General features: G+C 39.3%; 1 protein-coding gene across 7 annotated transcripts in view; it reads right to left on the bottom strand.

Annotated features, from left to right (window-relative positions):
• Nucleotides 1-20,851, bottom strand: part of LOC123962189 (voltage-dependent calcium channel subunit alpha-2/delta-1) — a 70,675-nt gene that overhangs the window by 36,254 nt on the left and 13,570 nt on the right. For 6 of the 7 annotated variants that reach the window (XR_006822881.1, XM_046038165.1, XM_046038163.1 and 3 more), the window contains exons 4-10: nucleotides 9,032-9,091; nucleotides 8,306-8,341; nucleotides 7,237-7,366; nucleotides 2,497-2,628; nucleotides 1,396-1,465; nucleotides 919-969; nucleotides 607-706 (exon numbers count right to left, since the gene is read on the bottom strand). Coding sequence is in view for 6 of the 7 variants with exons in the window: in XM_046038165.1 (XP_045894121.1) it covers nucleotides 607-706; nucleotides 919-969; nucleotides 1,396-1,465; nucleotides 2,497-2,628; nucleotides 7,237-7,366; nucleotides 8,306-8,341; nucleotides 9,032-9,091 (579 nt within the window). In the remaining variant the exon portion in view is untranslated. Of the gene's footprint in view, nucleotides 1-606; nucleotides 707-918; nucleotides 970-1,395; nucleotides 1,466-2,496; nucleotides 2,629-7,236; nucleotides 7,367-8,305; nucleotides 8,342-9,031; nucleotides 9,092-11,260; nucleotides 11,380-20,851 lie in introns of those variants that run through there. The other variant, XM_046038168.1, reaches the window with a different exon arrangement.

Below are 20,851 nucleotides of genomic sequence, written 5' to 3'. Positions count from 1 at the left end.
CAAGTCAAAGTCCAGACCTGAATCCAATCGAGAATCTGTGGAAAGAACTGAAAACTGCTGTTCACAAACGCTCTCCATCCAACCTCACTGAGCTCGAGCTGTTTTGCAAGGAGGAATGGGCAAAAATTTCAGTCTCTCGATGTGCAAAACTGATAGAGACGTACCCCAAGCGACTTACAGCTGTAATCGCAGCAAAAGGTGGCGCTACAAAGTATTAACTTAAGGGGGCTGAATAATTTTGCACGCCCAATTTTTCTGTTTTTTATTTGTTAAAAAGGTTTGAAATATCCAATAAATTTCGTTCCACTTCATAATTGTGTCCCACTTGTTGCTGATTCTTCACAAAAAATTACAGTTTTATATCTTTATGTTTGAAGCCTGCAATGTGGCAAAAGATCGAAAAGTTCAAGGGGGCCGAATACTTTCGCAAGGCACTGTATGTGTGTGTGTGTGTGTGTGTGTGTGTAGGGGGGGGGGGGGTGGGCGGGGCTTGTGTTGTGTATGTGTGGGCATGTGTGCAATAACTCCATGTACTGTATGTGGATTTCTGTTCAGTCTCTGTTAGTCCACCCAAGTTTAGCAACTGGAAGGTTTACTAATACTCACGTAAACTACATTGACATAGTCGTCATCAGACAGCGTCTCGAGCATTTCACTGACGGAGGTCCTGATCAGTTTGAGAGTCAAGCCAGACACACTCCCGCTTCTGCAAACAGCAAAAAACCTGACAGCTTCTCACTGCAATCTGTCAGCTCAGTTCTTGTCCTGTGAGATTTTACTCAGTGTAATTAGAAATGCTTCTGCCATGGGAAATGCATTACATTATGTGGAAAATCTAGGAAGGCATGAATTATAATCAGGGGAAATCATGACTTATATGGGAAGGTTATGGATCAATGAGGTTATAAAGTTACTCACGCATCCACAAGGATTAGCATATCTTTGGGAGAGGCAGCTCCTTGAATGTACCTAGATGGACATTAATGAATGAAAGACCAGCTTGTCACGGCCAATGACTTACAGTACATAATGATTTACCTTGAGTACAATATTACTTATACAGTTACTGAGAGTTACATACAGTGTTGGACAATGTTGCTGAAATTAATACTTACTTAATACTTGAAACTGTATAATACAATTATTATAACTTGAATTCATTTCTAGTTAAACAACAGCATATTGTACAGCAAGCCTAAATACACTTACTATAACTAAAAGCCACATATGTCCTGTCATAAACACCTACATTTAAAACAGCCAAACAAGCAACTCCATAAAAGTAGACCATCATATACACACATGAATACATAAAGTTTGAAACAGAAGTGGTGCATTTTGACCAACGTTGAATAAATGTTATGCTTCTAGTATTTTTTCTAGCAGTGTTCTTACCATGGTCTCCTGCGGACGTCATACAGGTCAATTTTACTGGGAGTCTTCCGTGCATCCATCCAGGGAGAGGCTTTAGGAGGAGATTAGATTATGTGTTGATTATAATTTGTTCATAATTAAAGGAAATAAAACATTAATTCTTATTGTGGTTTGTTTTCTGACACATCTGACGGTCAGACTTTAGTGTTAATCTGCAAATATCTGGCAATATGCAGTGTCAAATTCAGCCCAGAACAGAGTCTAGTCGCTGTCGGTCATATTGTATAGATAAGAAAAGATGCATGTAGGGAAGGTATAAAAAAAAAAGCTTACATTTGAGCCATAAAGACAGCCGGTGTGTTGGATGGAATCCCACAATTTTACACCATCTACATTATAATATGTTTAATGCTTCCTTAAATTATTCATGACAAGGTAAACAGCAGGGAAATACGATAATAAATATTCATCTGAGATGCAAAGTGTGGAGCACTGTATTCACTGGCTTTGACAATAATTGTCTGCTTTCTATCTGTATGCTATTAGTTAGGGGCACCATGAAAACAAGCCAGTATGAGAGTATGTGACTGCATGCTAAGAGATAAAAACAAAAGAAACAAAATAAATTCAGTGCCATTGAAATTCATGAATTTTGGACATAAACTTTTCCCATAAAGCTATACAGAGTCTATGATGACAGAGAAACTCATAAATAGAAGTAGCTTGGCAGAGTAGACAGCAGCACAAGACTAATACTAATACTAATAAAAAAAATAAGTTAAACATAGTATTACCTATGTATGGCATCACATATAAAATCAATGCAATGTTGAGCAAAGGAGATTATTTAGTTAGAGTTAATTTGCTTAGTGCTGTGTAAAGAAAGCATATTCATGAATATATTGTCTGGCTGTTTATAGTTATGATTAAACGCCACATTCTGTATCTTAGGTTAACCAAATAATAATCAGCTGATGAGTGCACCTCTAATTTTATAAGGAAGGAAACACAAACAGCTTCAGTGTGATATAAACAGATACACAAACAACTAAGGGGCTCGGATAATCAACCAGGGCTTTTCCTCTGTGTTGAATGTTAAATGTGTGTGTTTTTTTATTTTACCTGGGTAGTAGCGAGCCAGACCTGCAGCGCTACCAAACACCTGCCAGAGAAGGGTCGGGTCATCTTCTCTGTTCTTTCTAAACACTTCCTCCAATGCCTCTGTCCAGTTCAGCTCATTCAGCACAATGGTGGCTAGAAATCCACACAGATACACACATTTACTAGGACAACATGTACTGGGACACGCTGGCACAAAACATATACAGTATATCACTGCAATCACATCTTGATTTTCCACAATGTGCAAATGTGTGCATGTCCATGTGTGCATTCTGCAATAATGATCAAAGGATATAGCAGGGTAGGTAAGCAGGCCAAGATATCTCAGATTAACACACATTCATTACGATTCATACACACGCTCAGGGTCAGCCCACTCGCCCAGCAGGATACATGAGCAAATATTAGGCCAGCTCAACCAGCCATTGCCGGTATTTAGTAATAAATACTGAGGAATGGTTTTCCTTAAACATCCTATAACCTGTGTGTGTGTGTGTGTCTGTGTGTGTGTGTGTGTGTTTGTATGTGTGCATGTGTGTGATTGATAGAATGTGTTGTGAGAGGCAACAGGCATTATGGATATAATGACACAGCACCCAGACAGCTCAGAGCCACATAACACTCACCATGATGGATGGAGACACTGCACATGCTGCCCCAACTCTATCTTTGCTCTGTCTCTCAAGTCTTCTTCTTTTTTATTTCAGTCATTGTTTTTTTTTTCTTTCTTTATACTAATGCAGCACTGCATACATTCTTGATTGTGACTCTATACATCTACATGTGTATGTGCGGTGTGTGTGTGAGTGTGTGAGAGAGAGAGATTGGTGTCCTGTATTGAGTGTGACGTGGCTCATTGATGTGCAAAGCAAACACTGTTCATTTGCATGCATGCCTCCAGAGGGAAGAGTTAATGAAGCCCTGGTTGCCAGGAGTGCATGTTTTTTTATTAGAGAGAGAGAGAGAGAGAGAGAGAACATGCAGTGTGTGTGCACAATAATGTATTTCCCTCATTAAGTGTAGAATTTTAAAGGGAAAGGGAGAGAAAATAACAGCCCTTGTTAGATAATGAGAAAAATACAAACTGCATGTGTGTTTTTTGAGCAAACACTGACAAAGACAGACAGGTAGGTGGATCGCCATCTACACTCAGGCCCACTCATTGATATTTAGACACAATACACACAGACGATATGCACACATACACATAAACACATACTCTAAGCTAACAAACCAAAATGCAGTGCTAAACAAGCAAACCAAAAACATCTAACACAGTAGTAATATATAGCTTGTTAATGTTTCATTGGTTTTGAACACTCCTGAGTTAGTCATAATATTTAATAAGCTAAACTCCACTGCTGCTTCATAAGGGATGCAGTTTGCTCTAGTCGCCCATATTGCCACTGACACTAATGAATTCCCTGGCTGCACACTCCATGGCTTTGATGCCACACTAAATCTACACCCTGTGATGACTTTATCTGTGGGATATTGGGGGTGCAACATCATTCACTAACAAATACAACATGAATGATATTTTTTTACATTAAATAGTATATTATGTGTCACTGCTTTGCCTCTCCACTGCAGAGATCTCACTCTGATTTGTTTGAGCCAGAAGAGACAGTGAGTTCAACAGAAAAAAGTTTCATTTTCTAGAGCATCAAAATGTGGCATTTTGGGAAATACTCTTATTAATTTTTGTGGAGAGTTGGGTGAGAAGATCGATACCACTCTCTTACGCACTATCTTGATGCAGCAACCATTAGCTTAGCTTAGCACAAAGACTGGAAACAGGGGGAAACTGTTAGCCTGGCTGTGTCCACATGTAACAAAATCCTCCTGACAGCACCGCTTAAACTCATAACATCTTATATATGTTCTTTGTTAAATTCATACAAACACCAAAGTGTAAGCTGCCTGTGATGGAAAGGCTACAATAGGAAACCAGCAAGGAATGGAGCATGGGAAGCGTGAAGTTGCAGGCAAGGCCGTAGTGGTAGAGCACACACAGCACTGGCTGGTGTGTAGGACTGGGACATGGCATGGAGGCGTTTGGAGGGGGAGCGTTTGGAGGCTATTGATAATGGATTTATAAAACTTTATATTTTATATGGAAACTATTTGGGGGATGTCATCCCTTATCGGCCTGATAAAAAAAAATAATTTTTTCTGTGAATATGGAAAACTTAGATTCTTCATACATTAAATACATTAAATGTCATTATGCATTCAAAACTCTTTGTCTCTTTCTATGGCTCTTTCTGACTTGTGGGTTGTTTTGTTCTGTTCTTTTTTGAGGGAAAAACTGCTAGCTAGCATGGAAGCCTTAAGAATAAATAATATCATATATACTGTTCAAAATGATATTACTGTGTCCAGCCCTGGGGTGTCATATATATTGTATACATGACGTTTCAGCTTCTGTATCCAAAAGCAGCACCACTGAATTCAACCATTTCCTTTTCTGTCTGTCACTTTGTATCTCTCCCGCCATCCCATACACTCTGTCCTTCACTGGACCAACAGTGGCTTTTGTGATCTTTCTCTCATCTCAATGTCTCCATTTCCTATCCTACACTCGTCTCACACAGATGATGTGCAGCTGCCTATAGAAGGTGATTTCATAAACGTGCCTCCCACTTTTCCCAGAAAATCCAATTTTCTCCATCTGAGCAAAGGCTATTCCTGGAACATTTATACGGTGAAGATCAAATTGGACTGTTGAAACCTCAATAACGTATGGATCCTCTGTCTCTTTTCTCTCCAAGCATACAAATACAAACTCCTGAACGTGCGCCCATATCTGACATAGTATATGAGCGTGTGTACACTCAAAGACACACACATTTTTGAATACATTCATTCCTTAGCCACTTTTTATCAGCACTACATGCCCAATCATAACCCTTACTCTAACTCTAACCTAAATCCTAAAACCTTGTCTCAACCTCAAAATAAACTTGCGGGCCTGGCTTTTCAGTCTTCATAACAGAGAATGTTCCCCACTAGGTAGAGTAAGTGTGCTACCAGCTTTGGGTCCTCACACACATTCACACATGCACCAATAGTTTCTTTCATCTCACTCAGATCAGACTTCAGCCCTGGACAGATCCCAGCAGCTTAACGTATCTATGCATACTCATTACAGGCTCTCAATAAACAGCATCCTTAAGAGAAAGGGAGCGTGAGGAGTCTGGCATCCAGCCCAGATTATGGCCAGAGATGTCTCAGGGGAAAAAAACGACAAAGTCACAACTTGTTCAAAAGCATGCTAATAAACCAGGCTTGAACTTTTATAGGTAACAGAGCCTGACAACGGTGTGTGCCCATCCCTCATTTCTGCCTGTGCCTGGGGTCAACTAAAAAGGTGATGTGTTTAACCTTGGGGCCAGACGGTTCCCCAGCAGGCTGAGGGCCATGGTGAGGAAGTCACTCCATTCTGCTGTCCCTCCAAGTCACTGCTGACGCATCACATCCCACCACACGCTAATTACTGAATTTCTAAACACATACACACAGATACCCAGTCTCACACAATCGCAGATAAAAATACACAAGCACAAGCCAAGCAGCAACAGTGCAGCTCAGAATCCTGTAATTGGACTCATGTTCAAACTCATCATGAACCATGTGTCCTGGTGAAGTATCCTTAAGCAGAGCACTGAACGCTTTATTGCTCTCTCATTGTAAGTCACAGTATGATAAGAGCATCAACCAAGTGCTTAAAATGTAAAAATAGAGGAAAAGAAAGCTGTTCAAATATAATACATAATTCAGACTGCAGTTAAGATATTCAACAGACCATCCTTAAGTCATTGACATTCAACTTGAGCTGTGCTAATGTCACAGGGACACTAGAGAATCAAATTATTCTGAACCACTCAAGGTAAATGTCACCTCATGATGATGAAATGATCAGAAAGGTACTTTTGTAACAAACGGGACAAATGCAATATGTAACAGATGCACATATGTTATGTCACTATAATCTTGAATTATTTTACATAGCACATGAACTTCAATGCCAGACAATTCCAATGCAACTGAGAACACAAAGCTAGGCCAGATTCTATTTTTGTATAAATGCTAATGGAAACAACCATGCTGATTTACTTCCGTATTGTTTTTACTTTTTCATAATCACAACCATGGATGTAGTATAGGGAAAACGATTAACCATCTTGTCTAATTTCACAGTATAAAGTTTAAGCAGTAAGTATAAATAGGCATAGGTATAAACACATTATACAGTCTTCTCATTTATAGTACATATTAAATGGGACCACGTGTTAGAGTTCACATCAGTCAAACATTTAATTTATGATTTTGCTTACAAACTATTAATAAAAGCCGCGAACCATAAGAGAAAGTTGAATCAAGAAACGCATTATCAAAACCTTTCCTAAAATAAAATAAAAAAATGGAATGAATGCCTTGTCACACTCATGTTTGGAGGTTTCCTCAGACAAAGGCCAAAAGCATACATAAATTCATTTCAGTTAGAGGACCCTTTGTTCATTTACATCCCAAGGACACACAGCTTAGCCAGAGACAGTCCTATTATGCTGTATCACTTTTTAAAAACATCATTAAGCCATGGGCAAATTTGCTAGAGGCGCAATCTATAAACAACTTTTCATAATGGGCTGGTGTGTCAGTTGTATCCGTGGTTACCACAGTTTTTGTATGTGTGTGTGTGTGTGTGTGTGTGTGTGTGTGTGTGAGTGTACTCACAGCCGTCATAGATGTCAGTGGGGATGTGGACAGCCGTGTGGTTGTGATCAGTCAAACGTTTAAATGACGGGTCTTCTGTGAAGTCAGGTCGAATCCTATATTTTCTTCCCTCTGTCTCATTTGCATCCAGCTGAGGGAAAAAAAATATATTTATACTATATACATATATAAAAATCAAGATGCAGACAGTAACGCAGACCGTAGGTTTATGATATCACACAAGTCCTCTTTTCTATTTGCTGAAGAATCATTGCATGCATTTATTTAAAAGCACAGGACCCTAAAGACAGTATGACTGTACATCCTCACTACCTCCTGTCTGACGTGATTATATCATCGCTGCACTTTCCACACCCTCCCGGCTCGTTTAAGAAAATACACCATCACTGACTATATGCTTAACGATATCTTGCTTTTTTCCTTCTTATCATTCTCACTTGGGTTGCAGGAGACAGCCAGATTGTCTATGCCCCTTGTGGAGATTTATAACTCCTACCGTGCATTCACCAATTTACATCAATGAGAGCAGTACAGACAGGGAGATGTATGAAGAAAAGCATGATGAGATATGGAGGAAAGAATGCAGGGTAGAAAGGGAGTGAGGTAGTGAGGTGGAGAGAGAGAAAAAAGTAAGGGGGGAGGGAGAGGAAGTGTGAACAGTTGCTTCCTAATAAAGCAACAGCGTAGCCAGCTCATACATCTCATCTGTCAATTAGAGGAGAAACATGGCAGAAACCTCTTCACCTGAGAGAAGGTGGGAGGAGGGATGATGGAGAGGAAGCTACATGGGAAGAAAAGCCTGGAGAATAGGCAAAAGAGGGAGGGATTGCAGTAAAATGCTATGGTGATGAAAAAAGCAAGTCTGAAAAAACAAGATATGAATGCGGTGAATAGGAGAAGGAAAATGGAGGCCAGGAGGAAAGATGAGGAGGTGAAAGGGAGGACAAGAGAGAGAGGGTGCTGTGTAGCAAAACCATATCGCTTGCCCACGTCTGAATGCGACCTGTGTGTTTTGCAGTGGCTAAAATAGAAGAAGAGAAAATAGGCAGAAGGAAAAAAGCATGCTCACATTGTCCTTTGCGTTGTAGTAGGCAATTTCATCATCCTGTAAACAAGTGACACAAAAGCACAAATATCACTTCACAATATGCTTCAGGGTGTCACACAAAGAAGCATAACATTTATGAAATCAAGAAATAGCTAATCCATTTCTAAACAGGTCTTTATATTGTTGGCAGGCAACTCCATTAGTACATTAATGTTAATTGGTGCTACCAATATAATGAATACTGTATGAGTTAAGCTTGGTGTAAAGTGTGTTCCTCTTTTTACATCTGTGTGTGTGTCAACAGCCATCTGCAATACTCCAGGGAAAGCATTTTTGTGCCATTGAGAAAGCAATAAGGTAATTCACAGCTTAAGACACATATATAACTGTCTCTGTCCTGACCACCGCTTTACTCTGAGTTATAATTATCTGCCAATCTGGGTCTTAAAAAGCAGAGTATCTATCATCTGAAATTAGAGGTATAATGCGTCATAACACAGTATAATGTGCACTAAACCTATTTACTAATGGAGCTGTAATTACTGCTAATAACACACAAAAGACACAGATGAAAACAGATTAAACTTATTCAGACGATTAAATTAATTTATGGCCAGTAAATTCAGACTACCTCCATAACCATTAATGTTTGTATCCATGTTTTACTCACATACAGTATGTAATATACACACACATACTGTATATAATGGGTGCGTGTGTGTCTGTATATTTGTTTCCCTTTGTTACCTCAAACTCATCTTTCCACTGATGCTCCATCTGGAAGTTCTCAGCAGCTGTGGCCAGTTTCTGGGGAGTGAAGTATGACAGGGATTTAGATTGGAAACTGCACAAGGTATGCTTCCTTCACAGCGTCAGTCTAATTATAGAAAACCTGAGCAAAAGAGAGTACGTTAAAAGGCACGATGGAGGCCCAGCAGAGACAGAGAAATGATTATGATCTCACTTGTGGAGTTCAAACCACAGGGCTATCACAGCCTTACAGCACTGTCCGTTAAAGGCCACACCACAGAGTATCATACTGTCAGGATGAAAAGGTTGTACTGTAAAAGAGTGTGTGTGTGTGTGTGTGTGTGTGTGTGTGTGTGTGTGTGTGTGTGTGTGAGAGAGAGAGAGAGAGAGAGAGAGAGAGAGAGTGGGGAATGACAAGAGAAATGAACGGGAAAAAGTGTGTGTGTGTGTGGGGGGGGGGGGAATAGAAATAGGGTGTAAGAAATAGCAGATCACTGAATAAAGTCAAGTGCAAATGGATTACCGAGAAGCTGTCAATCAAATTGGGTACAATTAAATGACATGAGGATATAAATCTAATCACCGTTGCTCTACACATCTCTCTAACACACACAGACACACACACATACACAATAAGAAGCGATAAAGAAAAAGGGAATAGTGGTAAGAGAAGTTCATTAGAAAATTTCTTCAGTACAAGCAGTAAAAAGGTCAAGCACAAACTAAACAGCACATATTTATCACTCTGGGAACAAATGACTGCCTTAACTGATCTGTAGACATTGTCTTTATTCATTACTGAAACATCATGACTTTAGAATTACACTTTAATTGTGTGAGTATTGTGATATTTAGACATATTTAGGGGCCCAAGCACCAGCCGTGCGAGGACCCTATTGAACCTAAAGAAATCATGTTCCTTCTCCGAAATGAACTGCACTTGTGATGGCCTAAAGGTGCTGAAAAAGTGGCGAAAATTTACTTGTCATATGGGTCTCGCGCATGGGCGTGGCAAATGCAGCCTCTGCAACAGGTTTCTCCGACATGTACGAAATGTTCGCCGGTTGTATCATGTGCAGACATACAACAAAGCCTCTTGAAGCGATGCCCTAAACCCAAAAGGAAGTTAGCCCTTTTTTATTTATTGTAATGTACTATAACAAAGAGAATTAGCCAGTAATCAGTCATCATTAGTCCAATCTAAAGACATTGGTGATGAAAACAGCTGTGCTGTGACTTTTTCATTTAAGGGCGTGCCTGTGGCATGGCATCAAAAATAAATGTTTTGCCATGAAACAGGAAGTTGTTGTAACTTCACTGTACATGCTCAAATCTGTACCAGCTGTACCAGGGATTTAAATGATGTGAGGCACTATTGTTATCAATGGAATGTGGCAGGTTAAAAAAAATTTACTCATGCGATCAAAAGTGTAAAGCTTTAGATTTAATATTTTGTCCCAAGATAGTAGCTACGTCAGTTTATAATTAAACCGCACTAGACGTTAGGCCTACCACCACTAACCACAGGTGTCACCAAATCAACCAGGACTGAAATCTTAAGGATTACAAGACAAGGCAAGGGACATTTGAGTGAAAATCCTTATTGATAATTAATTATCTGACTTGCCAAGTCACCGCTAGATATTCCAATCATACATTTTAAATCTAAATATAAGATTATCTCACGTTTAATGCATTTCTGCAGTGTGGAAAAGGTAAGGGGTTACAATAAAAGAACACTGACATGAGATCAAAGGGGACACAGCAGGTAAACAGAACAGTAACAAACAGAAACTGACACTATTGCACAAGACTGTGATATGTTCACCCAGGCAAATCCCCACAGATCAAAACTTAGCCTGGCTCTGTCTTGCCCTTCTCCAACTGTACTGGATAATGACAGCCCTGTGGAGGAAAGGATTGCCCTTAAAGAAACCCACCTGTCTGACTTACTGACTTCCTTCACAACAGCAAGGTTACCATAGCGAAACTCCACTCAGGGATGTATTTTGAATTAATTAAAGCATTTAGAATTGATTAAAATAGATTGCATATATAGCTGAATCTCCTTCTGATATCCATCTGTTGGAGTTTGTGAGTAGGAAAGTATAACATCAGGCATGTCAGATCTGTGCATGAGCAATAACTGGATGAAACACTAATAGTATATGGCATTCTGTGCTTTTACTGAGTGTGGGTATGATTGTGTATATTTGTGTCTATGACCATGTGTCTGCTGTCGGCAATGGTTCCATTCTTGATCAACAGTCCCATATCTTTGGCCTCCAGTCCTGGGCTTGTTCCAGACGTGTCTCCACCTCCTCTGCACTGTCTGTCAGCAGCCAATTATACACATCTGAGCCACACATACACACCAACACAAAATAGTTAGGATGACGTTATTAGCACCATGTTCACCATGTACAAAAATAACAAGTTCCATCACGGCATCAAGTACTAAATCATATGTTTTCAATATATAAATTGTGTCCATCAAATTCTGAATGCTGACATTTCGTTGTGTTTAGACTATTTTAGTGATTCCTTATGGAGATTTACATCTGAATCAATAGCTCCAATAAAGTGTAATAATTGTATCAGTAACCTGAAAACAAGTCTGATTTAGAGCCGCATAATGCCTACAGGTATTTGGTGTCTTGTAATCCACTGTAAGAATCTATACGTGGCACAGGTCAGCAGCTCCATTTCAGTTACAATCATTTGCTGCTCATACAAGCCTCTGTGCCAATGTTACTTGCACCAACAACATGTAAACTTGCAAAAGCAAGTTCCAGTATGGGATTGCTTTACCAGTGTTTATCTGAGTTATTAGAGGTTTTAAACAAAAAAAAAATATGTACAGAAAACCCACATAGAGCTGGATGGTGGTATAAAATCCTAATATTTTCTTATTAAAAATTAAATTCTGTGACACCTCAGCTGCAAATACACCCAAGGTTTGACAACGTTCAAAACAAAAATCTGGTTCTTTACATTTTCATTCAAAAAGTGTTTCATAAAATAAATAAAAGATAAGATTTAAGACTGTAGTGTGCCACTTGGGGGAAAGGGGGAGCAGTGATTCATATCAATGATGAAAAGGCCAAGTGTAGGAGGTCTTGTCATTAGGTTAATGTCAGCTAATGTCAATGTTAACATCACATCATGTTAATCTGAGCTAACCAAGTTTCATACATCCAGACCATATCTCACAATATGTTCAATTTGTTAAATTACATATGTACGACACTCTAGCAATGCAAATGCATGCAGAAACACACCCCTACAGTAGTGCATGAATATATGGATATATTGATTACAGATCTCTCCTTGGGTCCAGGATTTCTCTCTCTGCATGATGTTGTATGTAATATGATACAGGAGTAACAGAAACAGCTGTTTAATTCTTGATACATCATACGCCATACTCAAGCAATTTGTGTTACATTAATAGAGAATATAGGACTACAGTATTTTGTGTCAATATATCCTTCTCACTCACCCATGCAAATCCGCAAATACACACAAGAGAGCAGACCGACAGGGTTGTTAAAAATTCATGACAGGGCTCTGACGAGGCTCCTCTCCCCTCTGGGAGATATGGTGGGGTGTGTGAGGAAGGATACCTAATTACCCTTCTCTTTTGACTCTTTTTCTCTGTATCTCTCTACACTTTCTCTTTGCAAAACACGTACAAAGAGAGAGGTTATCGGGCTACCCAAAGAAAGCAATAACACATTCAAATCAACTCTAAACTACAAAGCCTTGATTTGATTAGACTACTCCCTGAGTGACAGCTAACCTCTCGCAATTGGCATAACAGTTCATTACAGAGCTACTGCAAGTTGCCGTCTCTGACAATTGATTAGAAGCCAGCGTATCTCTGTTGAAACACACAAATTTAGCACTACAACGGTTTAGTTAATGGTGGTGCATGACACACTCCCCTGCTTGATCTAACTGCTCATTTGTTTCCCTTTTAGTTATTGTGGTATAGATACTCCAGCTCCACAACATAATGAGTCCACTCTGTCACTGGAAGACCACTTGAGACCTGACGTGAGCCACTGCATCTCTGCAGCCTTAATGGGGGACAAAGAAAGAATGGATACAAGGAGACTGGGAATTCTATGGAGATATGGAAGTGGAGTGGTTTAGGAATGATGTTCTTCCATGAGAAAAAGGAGCAAACAGGAGAAGGAATTCATAAGAATAATAAAATCTAATATTAAGAGGAAAAAAACATCCAATACTATCTGCAGGCAGCATGCCTGATATATGTTGGTTGGCTATATCTTAATCCCAGTTCAACATAAAAACGGCCTAATGATGGCTGCAACAACTGCTGTGCCTATCAATATTCGAACAGCCAAATAGGGCACATAATATAATATTTCTCATTTCATGCACCTTCTACTGTTCATGCACACTGATGTATGAGATCATTACACCGCAGCCATAGAAAGCACAGAAACATTTGGAGCCGGCCTGAGTGTTGAATGGCAGTGGAGTCCTACCTGCTAGCCCCACAGAGAGATATTTCTGCCCTGCTCTCACCAGTCTTAGTTGTCATTCTGCCAGGGCAGCCCAGCAGCCCACCATGCATTTAGTGAGAAAGCAGAGCACAGCTTAAAGGATAGACAGGGAAGATGAGACAGGCTCTACTAAACCTCACAGAGCCTCCCAGACTCCCTGCGTGTGTATGTGTGTGTGTGTGTGTGAGAGAGAGAAAGTATATATGCTCATGTGTATGTGCGTGCATGCGATTGTGCGCATGTAAGTGTAAAGGCTCCACACGCCTGAAATCAATGGGCCATTCAGAGCACACTGCCTTCTCCCGCAGATAACAAAGCAATACTCACAAGAGTAGTAACAGTCTAAAAGATCATTAACACCCACATCCAGTCTTATGTTTCCCTTCCTCATTTCTGACTACATGACCGCATTTATGAATGCCTGTTATTCGCCATAATGAGTCTCAGTTCAAAGGGATGGCAAGAAAGTAAAAATGGGGGTTATGTGAAGGGTCAGTATGAGAAGTTGAAAAGAGAGGAGCCAGAGAAGGGAAGGGGGAAAGGGCATTACGAGCAGATGGATTCACAGAACGCACAGTCCAAAGAGAGAAAAACAATACTCCGACTCAGCATGATCACAGTCTTTGTAGTTTTCATTAAAACGTAGCTCATGAGAATAAACAGTGGGATGATAAAGAAAGATATACACAAGGGTGGTTGGGGGTTGTTCAGTAAAGCAATTCTTCAGTTTATTTTTTGGGACAAGGGCAAACAAACGCACCCTGCTTTGTGCATGTCTGATAAATACTTTGAGTTATTGTGAAAAATAGATGACAAAGAAACAAGAGGAAACTTAAGAAAACAAGAAATGGAAAACAGGACAGACGGACAGACAGCGTCAAATAGAAGAAGGGAGAAGACAGGAAAAAGTGTAAGATATGAGTAATATAAAAGAGCACAGAAGACTAAAGAGGAGAGTTGCGGAGAGAGAGAAGACATGCAGTAGGAGGAAGGAAGGACCAGAAGAGATAAAGAAAGGTTGATTTCAAATTCCAATTTGACGAAGAATCCTGGCAAAAGGTCAGGGGCTGGACACAGGAGAGAATTCACTAGAGAACGAAGGCGGCAATAATTGAGGGATACAAGGATCGAAGGCGAAGGAGGTGAGTAAAGGGAGAATGAGAGCATGAGAGAGAGAAAGAGCAGAGGTATCTGCAGCTGTGAGAGCCCAGGGGAGAGTGGTGCTGCTCCACATGGCTTCTCTCAGAGGCCAAACCCTCCGATGGGAACAGTAAATCTACAGCTGCTCCATGTCTCATTCGCTGTCTTTAGCTGTTTTGCTCTCATGTGTGTATCTCAAAGATGTGTGTATCTCTACTGTCCACTTCACAGAATTTATATTGTTTGTCACCTGATCAGATTTTAAAGAGAATCCACTTTTCAATGCAAACATTGAGTCCTGATCGTCTAATTCAAAAGGCAAAAAGACAAAGGGACCACTTTCTAGAAAGACATGTATAAAGGTTAGTTGTAACTAGTGGATTTAACAATAATTAATAATTAATTTTCAAATCCTTACAGATAAGTTATAAGCCAGTAACAGGAGCATATTTTGAGTTGCCAGGTTGTGATAAATCCTGTTGGCTAGTGTTTATCATATGCTATGTGTCATTCATATAGTTGCATAAATGGGAAATCCATTAATAAATTTTCATTGGTTTTAATGAGCCAAAAAAAAGTCCTTAAACTTGCCGTAACATGTTTTTCTGGGCCACTTGGGGGCAGTATAACAATGTGTGAACACAACATGGACATATCATCCTTACCTTTTAATTTGATATGTTGCACATCCAGCCTTTACAGTGCAACAATATCAGTATTTCCCCTATGGTTTATTTCAAGGGGGGTGGTAGACCCCCCGAAACTACTAGTGTCGCGGAGCAGTTACGGATCTGTGGTGCCGTCAAAGACGTGGCACACTAATTTATGCCTGTTTAGGTTCGTCATCTTCTCCGTTCCTCTTTTACATTTTTACCGCTAAATCTAGTACCTCCTGAAGCTACAGTTATGCTACATTCACATATTGAGCAATGTGACCATGGATAGGGCCCTATGAAATCTGTTTTCTGATTCCGTTTTATTTATTTTTTCCCAAATTGTGTGTTTTACAATTCAAGCACATTTTGTCATCAGAGTGTGTAATCATGTGGTGGATGAATAAAATTTCAGCAATTCAATAAGCCAATATTACAAATGTAATCAATCAACCAGCTAGTTGCTAACTTTGTCTGTCTAACATTTGGTGCTGAGCAGGTAGTATACAGTTAGATTTTAGAGCTTTGTCACTGAAAACAGCTACCTGCTATGACTGAAAATAACGCTATGAGAACACTGAGAATAAACCAAAACAGTAAAGTTGTGGACTTTAAACAATAAAGCTCTGTAAAGCTGTAGGGAACTGCAGATTCAGGTGCTGCTTCTCTGTAGGTTCATCACTACACCAAACCCTTTCTCATTGTTTTCACATTTTCATTTGAAACGTTGATTTTACCCACCTCAATAAATAATCATTAATAAATGGAATTTTTTATATATCTTTATCCGGGTTATTGGTAGCGATTTTCTTAAAATAAGTGGTAGTTTTTTTTTTTAATCTGGCAGCTCAAAAGTTGTTGGAATTAATGGATTTAAACTGATCTGTATAGGATTTGTAAATTATTTATTAATAAGCATTATTTTGGTTTTCATAAAAGTGCTGATGGAAACTTGATTGAAGAAAATAGCTTTAAAGTGAATGCATGAAGTGGAGACTTTGGAATGAGGGAACATGTCATGGTTTGTCTGTCTAACTTGCTAACAGCTTGTAAACTGAAGCACTCAGTGTTACCTACTTAGAAAAACAGGCTGTTCTACTGCTATACGTGTCATGTGTCTGCAGAATCTATTTGCACATTGCACGTGACAACACATTATGCAGTTTAGTCACCCAACTAACATATTTTGTTCATTTAAAATCCGGCAATCATTGAATTAGTTGTAAAAGTGTTCCAACAGAAGAAACACTGTAGACTAGTGTGGGTCACAAGACTCCTCTGTATTTGTCAGTTATTGGGCTCATTGCAATTACTATTAGTGTCTTCTCAACACTTGTTTGTATTTATGTAAATTGTACATGGGCTTACTGCATTTATATATAAAGGTATGGGCTGTTATTATTTTAATGTTTATGCAAACACATTTTATTTTATTTATGGTTTTCAATGTAAAACTTGGTTCCAGATGGTTTCAGTGTGTGTATTGGTACATTTCAATAATTTTCAGCACATTTTACTTTCAACTGTGATAATTTTGGCAACTGTATATGAAATTTTCATATAATTTTATCTCTTTCTTAACGGGGCCATGTGTAGTTTTCAGTAGCCTCCAGCAGTGAGGTTTCAGATAGGAACCACTTACATACAGGCAACTTTTTCACATCCATGATGTGCTGCATTTCTGCTAATGTACAAATCTTTGCATCAAAATAAGACTAGTCCTTAAAGTGCATCATCTCCTAGAAGTAAAATATAAATAACATTTTACCCAGAGTCCACTGATTGTGGCTACTGCTGCGCCATGGTTTTGTCCGTCCTCTGCACAGCATTAACTTCCACTGGAAGCATCTCAGATGCATTTCAGGAGCTGAGCACATTGTTGTTTTGTCCTTTTTGTGCTTCTATGGCTTCTACTCTGCTACCAGCAATGGCTCTGCATGTCAACGTCGATTTGTTTTTCGTTTGGCATGACGGGCACATTAAACCTTTTTGTTGTTTTTATCCTTACGTGGAGTTTGTGTTCAGTCAGTCAGTTTTTGGTGTAAGTAGACTCCATTTCGTTAGCTGCAGCGTTGTCCAACACATTCTCATCTCGGTGCGTCATTACCGACGCATTCAGACAGTGTGACAAAGCATAATTATTTGACGCTAAAGGTACCCTTTAGTGTCCGTATGAAACGCCACAGTTTGCTACGTCGCAGCAACACAAAAGAGGCTAACCCTACCTGCTTAGGTTTAGGCACTAACATGTCTGATGGTTATGGTAAGGGTAGGGGGCTTTGGGGGACTGTCAACACCTTTAAAACTTCCAGTCTGTACGAGACGCCCCAAGGCGTCTCACACAGACACCGAAGGGTATCTTCAGTTGGTATTGGACACCCTGAGATGAGAACGGTCTGTGTTGTCACTATGTATAGTTCAGAATCAGTAGGCAAGAGGCTCCTGAGCGTGCAAGAACGCCACAGTCTACGACAAGAAATGGATTTCACAGAAAATCCAACCTGATTTCTTCACATAGGAAGCAGTACTGTCCGTCAGTGTTCGTTACAAGCAAATGAGACAGCAGGTGTGTGGTTAATTTTTATGTGAGGTTACAACCTACTCACAAATAGTCAATAAAGTGGTACATTTCTTATTAAAAACTACATATAGCCCCTTTTATACTCATTTGTATTTATGTAAATTTTGCATGGGGTCATATACTGTATAACGCTATAACATCTTTAATGTTAATGCACATTTGATATTGTTTTCATATGTTTACATAACGTATTGGCTGTTATTATTTTAATGTTTATGCAAACAAAACGTGCAAAGTGTTACTAATTTTATTTTTATTTTGGCCACTATAATCTTGCTATGAAATTTCCATACTGTTACATCTCTAGTAGCAACAGTGTTAGAAGGCAATCAAGTTCATGTGGATTGTGGTTATCTCAAACTGGTGTAAGAGAGAGGCTACTAATTATCTTGTCACATTTCAATTACTGTAATCATATCAAAGAATCACAACACTGACTCTGAAAACTAATACCCATCACAATTAATTAAAGTTGCTTATTATTAGATATGAAGAAAACTTCATCTCTTGACAGTGAAAGTTCTTAACTGTTTCCAAATCAAGTATTCAAATGTAACTGCGAGCATGTTGTGATCCACCAACAACGTTTGTTCTCAATGAATGTATTAGACACTTGTTCCAGGCCCAGCATAAGTCTAGTTAGAATTCCCCATCTGCACTGCTCCCTCCCACTCTCTTTCTGTCTATCACACACACATAAACACAAACATGAACACACACAGACACATGCAGATACGTCTTGTCTGCTTAATATGATCAGCGCAGTGTGGAGATGGGAGGTTGAGTAACATCTGCTCTGGAGACTGGAATATCTCTGATCGTATCATAGTCTCTGTTCATTATTGCATTACATTGGCACACACACACACACACACACACACACTCACATGAAAACATCATAATGTCACATCTTGTGCTCATGATTACAACACTGTGACAGCAGGCAATAGATTAATAAAAATATGGTCCAACACCTGGGGCACATTAAACACATGCACAAATAACACATCAAGCACATACCGCTAAATAAAGACAAAGATAAAAACTGGTGAATTGAACTGATATGCTTAATCTATAGAGATGGAAGAGTTGTCATAGTGTGTTTTTTTTTTACATGGAACCACAATACATGTTGGTTTCATGTAAATCTTTGCAGAATTGCTTGGAGCAGGTTTTTCACCTCATGTTCTTCTTTAATGCATTTCAAGTTGAAATAAATGGAACACCTAGCGCCTAGTACAGTCCAGAGTGGTACAAAGAACAGAAAAGAGGTAAGGAAAAAAACAAATAAAAGTCTGGTTGTGCCATTTAATATGCATGTAAGGCACAGTGTGATAAAAACAGATTGCCTTGTTTTCGAAGAGCTTTTTGATGACTATGACATGCTGTGCATTAAAGAGATGTAGTTTGCAAAGCGAGATCCTGTAAGCCTGAACTCAACACACAAACACAAAATGTTTGATGAAGCTGGGGAATCGGCTACTGTTCTTGAGGTAAAAAATATAATGCTGAATATCTAGAACAGAGACAATGTTTTTGTTTTTTTAATTAAGCGTGATCAGATTGTTTATGTTTCAGCAGGTAATGTAATGGGGTATTTAATTTAGATATTGTAGACAATAGTTAGAATTATAATAGTTTTTTTTATAATCATATTACCCTGTCCAGTAAAATAGTGCCTGTGAACACTAATCAAGTATGGCAGAAATACTGACCTTCTGTCAAGCAGCATAGACATTAAAGCAGACGTTAACATGAGATTTGTAAAAATGACACTGTTCTATGTCGATGGCATTATTGTGGAATATCCTATGGTGGCAACTAAAGCCTTTTATTAATGTAAAATTAAAGTGTATAATATTAAAGGACATGTGGTTGAACTAGACACCGTAGCAAAAAAGGCAGATATGCTTGTGAGGATTTCAAAGTAATAGTATGTTAGTTTATCACAATGCAAGCTGATTGTACAAATCGAGCTATAATGTTTAGCCCCATGGTGGAAGGAGGAGACATGGACTCAGGAGTTCTTCACCATCAATCCTTCCATCGTCAACCGCTTATCCTGCGTACAGGGTCGCGGGGGGCTGGAGGCAATCCCAGCTGACATCGGACGAAAGGCGAGGTACACCCTGGACAGGTCGCCAGTCCATCGCAGAAGTTCTTCACCTGGTGCTTCAATTTATTTCTTCACCAGACATGTGGAAAGTGCAGTAGTGTAAGGGTGAATTATTGCAAAAATATATCAAAAATTTAAAAACAAACGAGGAAACTAAGTATAAACTATTCAAATTATCATTACAAAGTGATATTAAACAACACAAAAAAACAATATATCAGGCCCTGACTATTGCACACTAGTACATTTGCCCTTCCAGGCCAAAGCTGTTCTACTCAGAGCATCCTCTGCCTTCTTCCTTTATACCGGAAGCCCCTCCTACAAGACAAACCAAAGTTAATTGGAAATCAATCAAACAACATTACGCTACCGCAACATTCCCAAACACTTCTGGCTATATCAATATAAAATATATCAACTATAAAACCAGAAATTAAATGTTACATGCTGAACAAGCTTCTCAAAACAGAAAACTTTAGGTACTCCAGTACACCCCTCCGTACTGGCTTACACTTGGATCATTCCAGGTCTTCCCCTTATAAATTATTCCAGAATACAGGGGTGGACTGGCCAATTGGTAGAACTAGGCCAAATCCCAGTGGCCTGCCATTGATAATCTTAAACAACAACAGAACATCATATAGCTAGCTAGCTAGCACGCTAGCGCGCACACGCACGCACGCGCGCGCACGCGCGCACACACACGCACACACACACACACACACACACACACACACACACACACACACACACACACACACACACACACACACACACACACACACACACACA

Source organism: Micropterus dolomieu, linkage group LG22 (assembly GCF_021292245.1).
Source record: "Micropterus dolomieu isolate WLL.071019.BEF.003 ecotype Adirondacks linkage group LG22, ASM2129224v1, whole genome shotgun sequence".
Lineage (NCBI taxonomy): Eukaryota > Metazoa > Chordata > Actinopteri > Centrarchiformes > Centrarchidae > Micropterus > Micropterus dolomieu.
The sequence above is the reverse complement of the archived record's forward strand: the minus strand, read 5'-3'. Positions and strand labels throughout refer to the sequence as shown.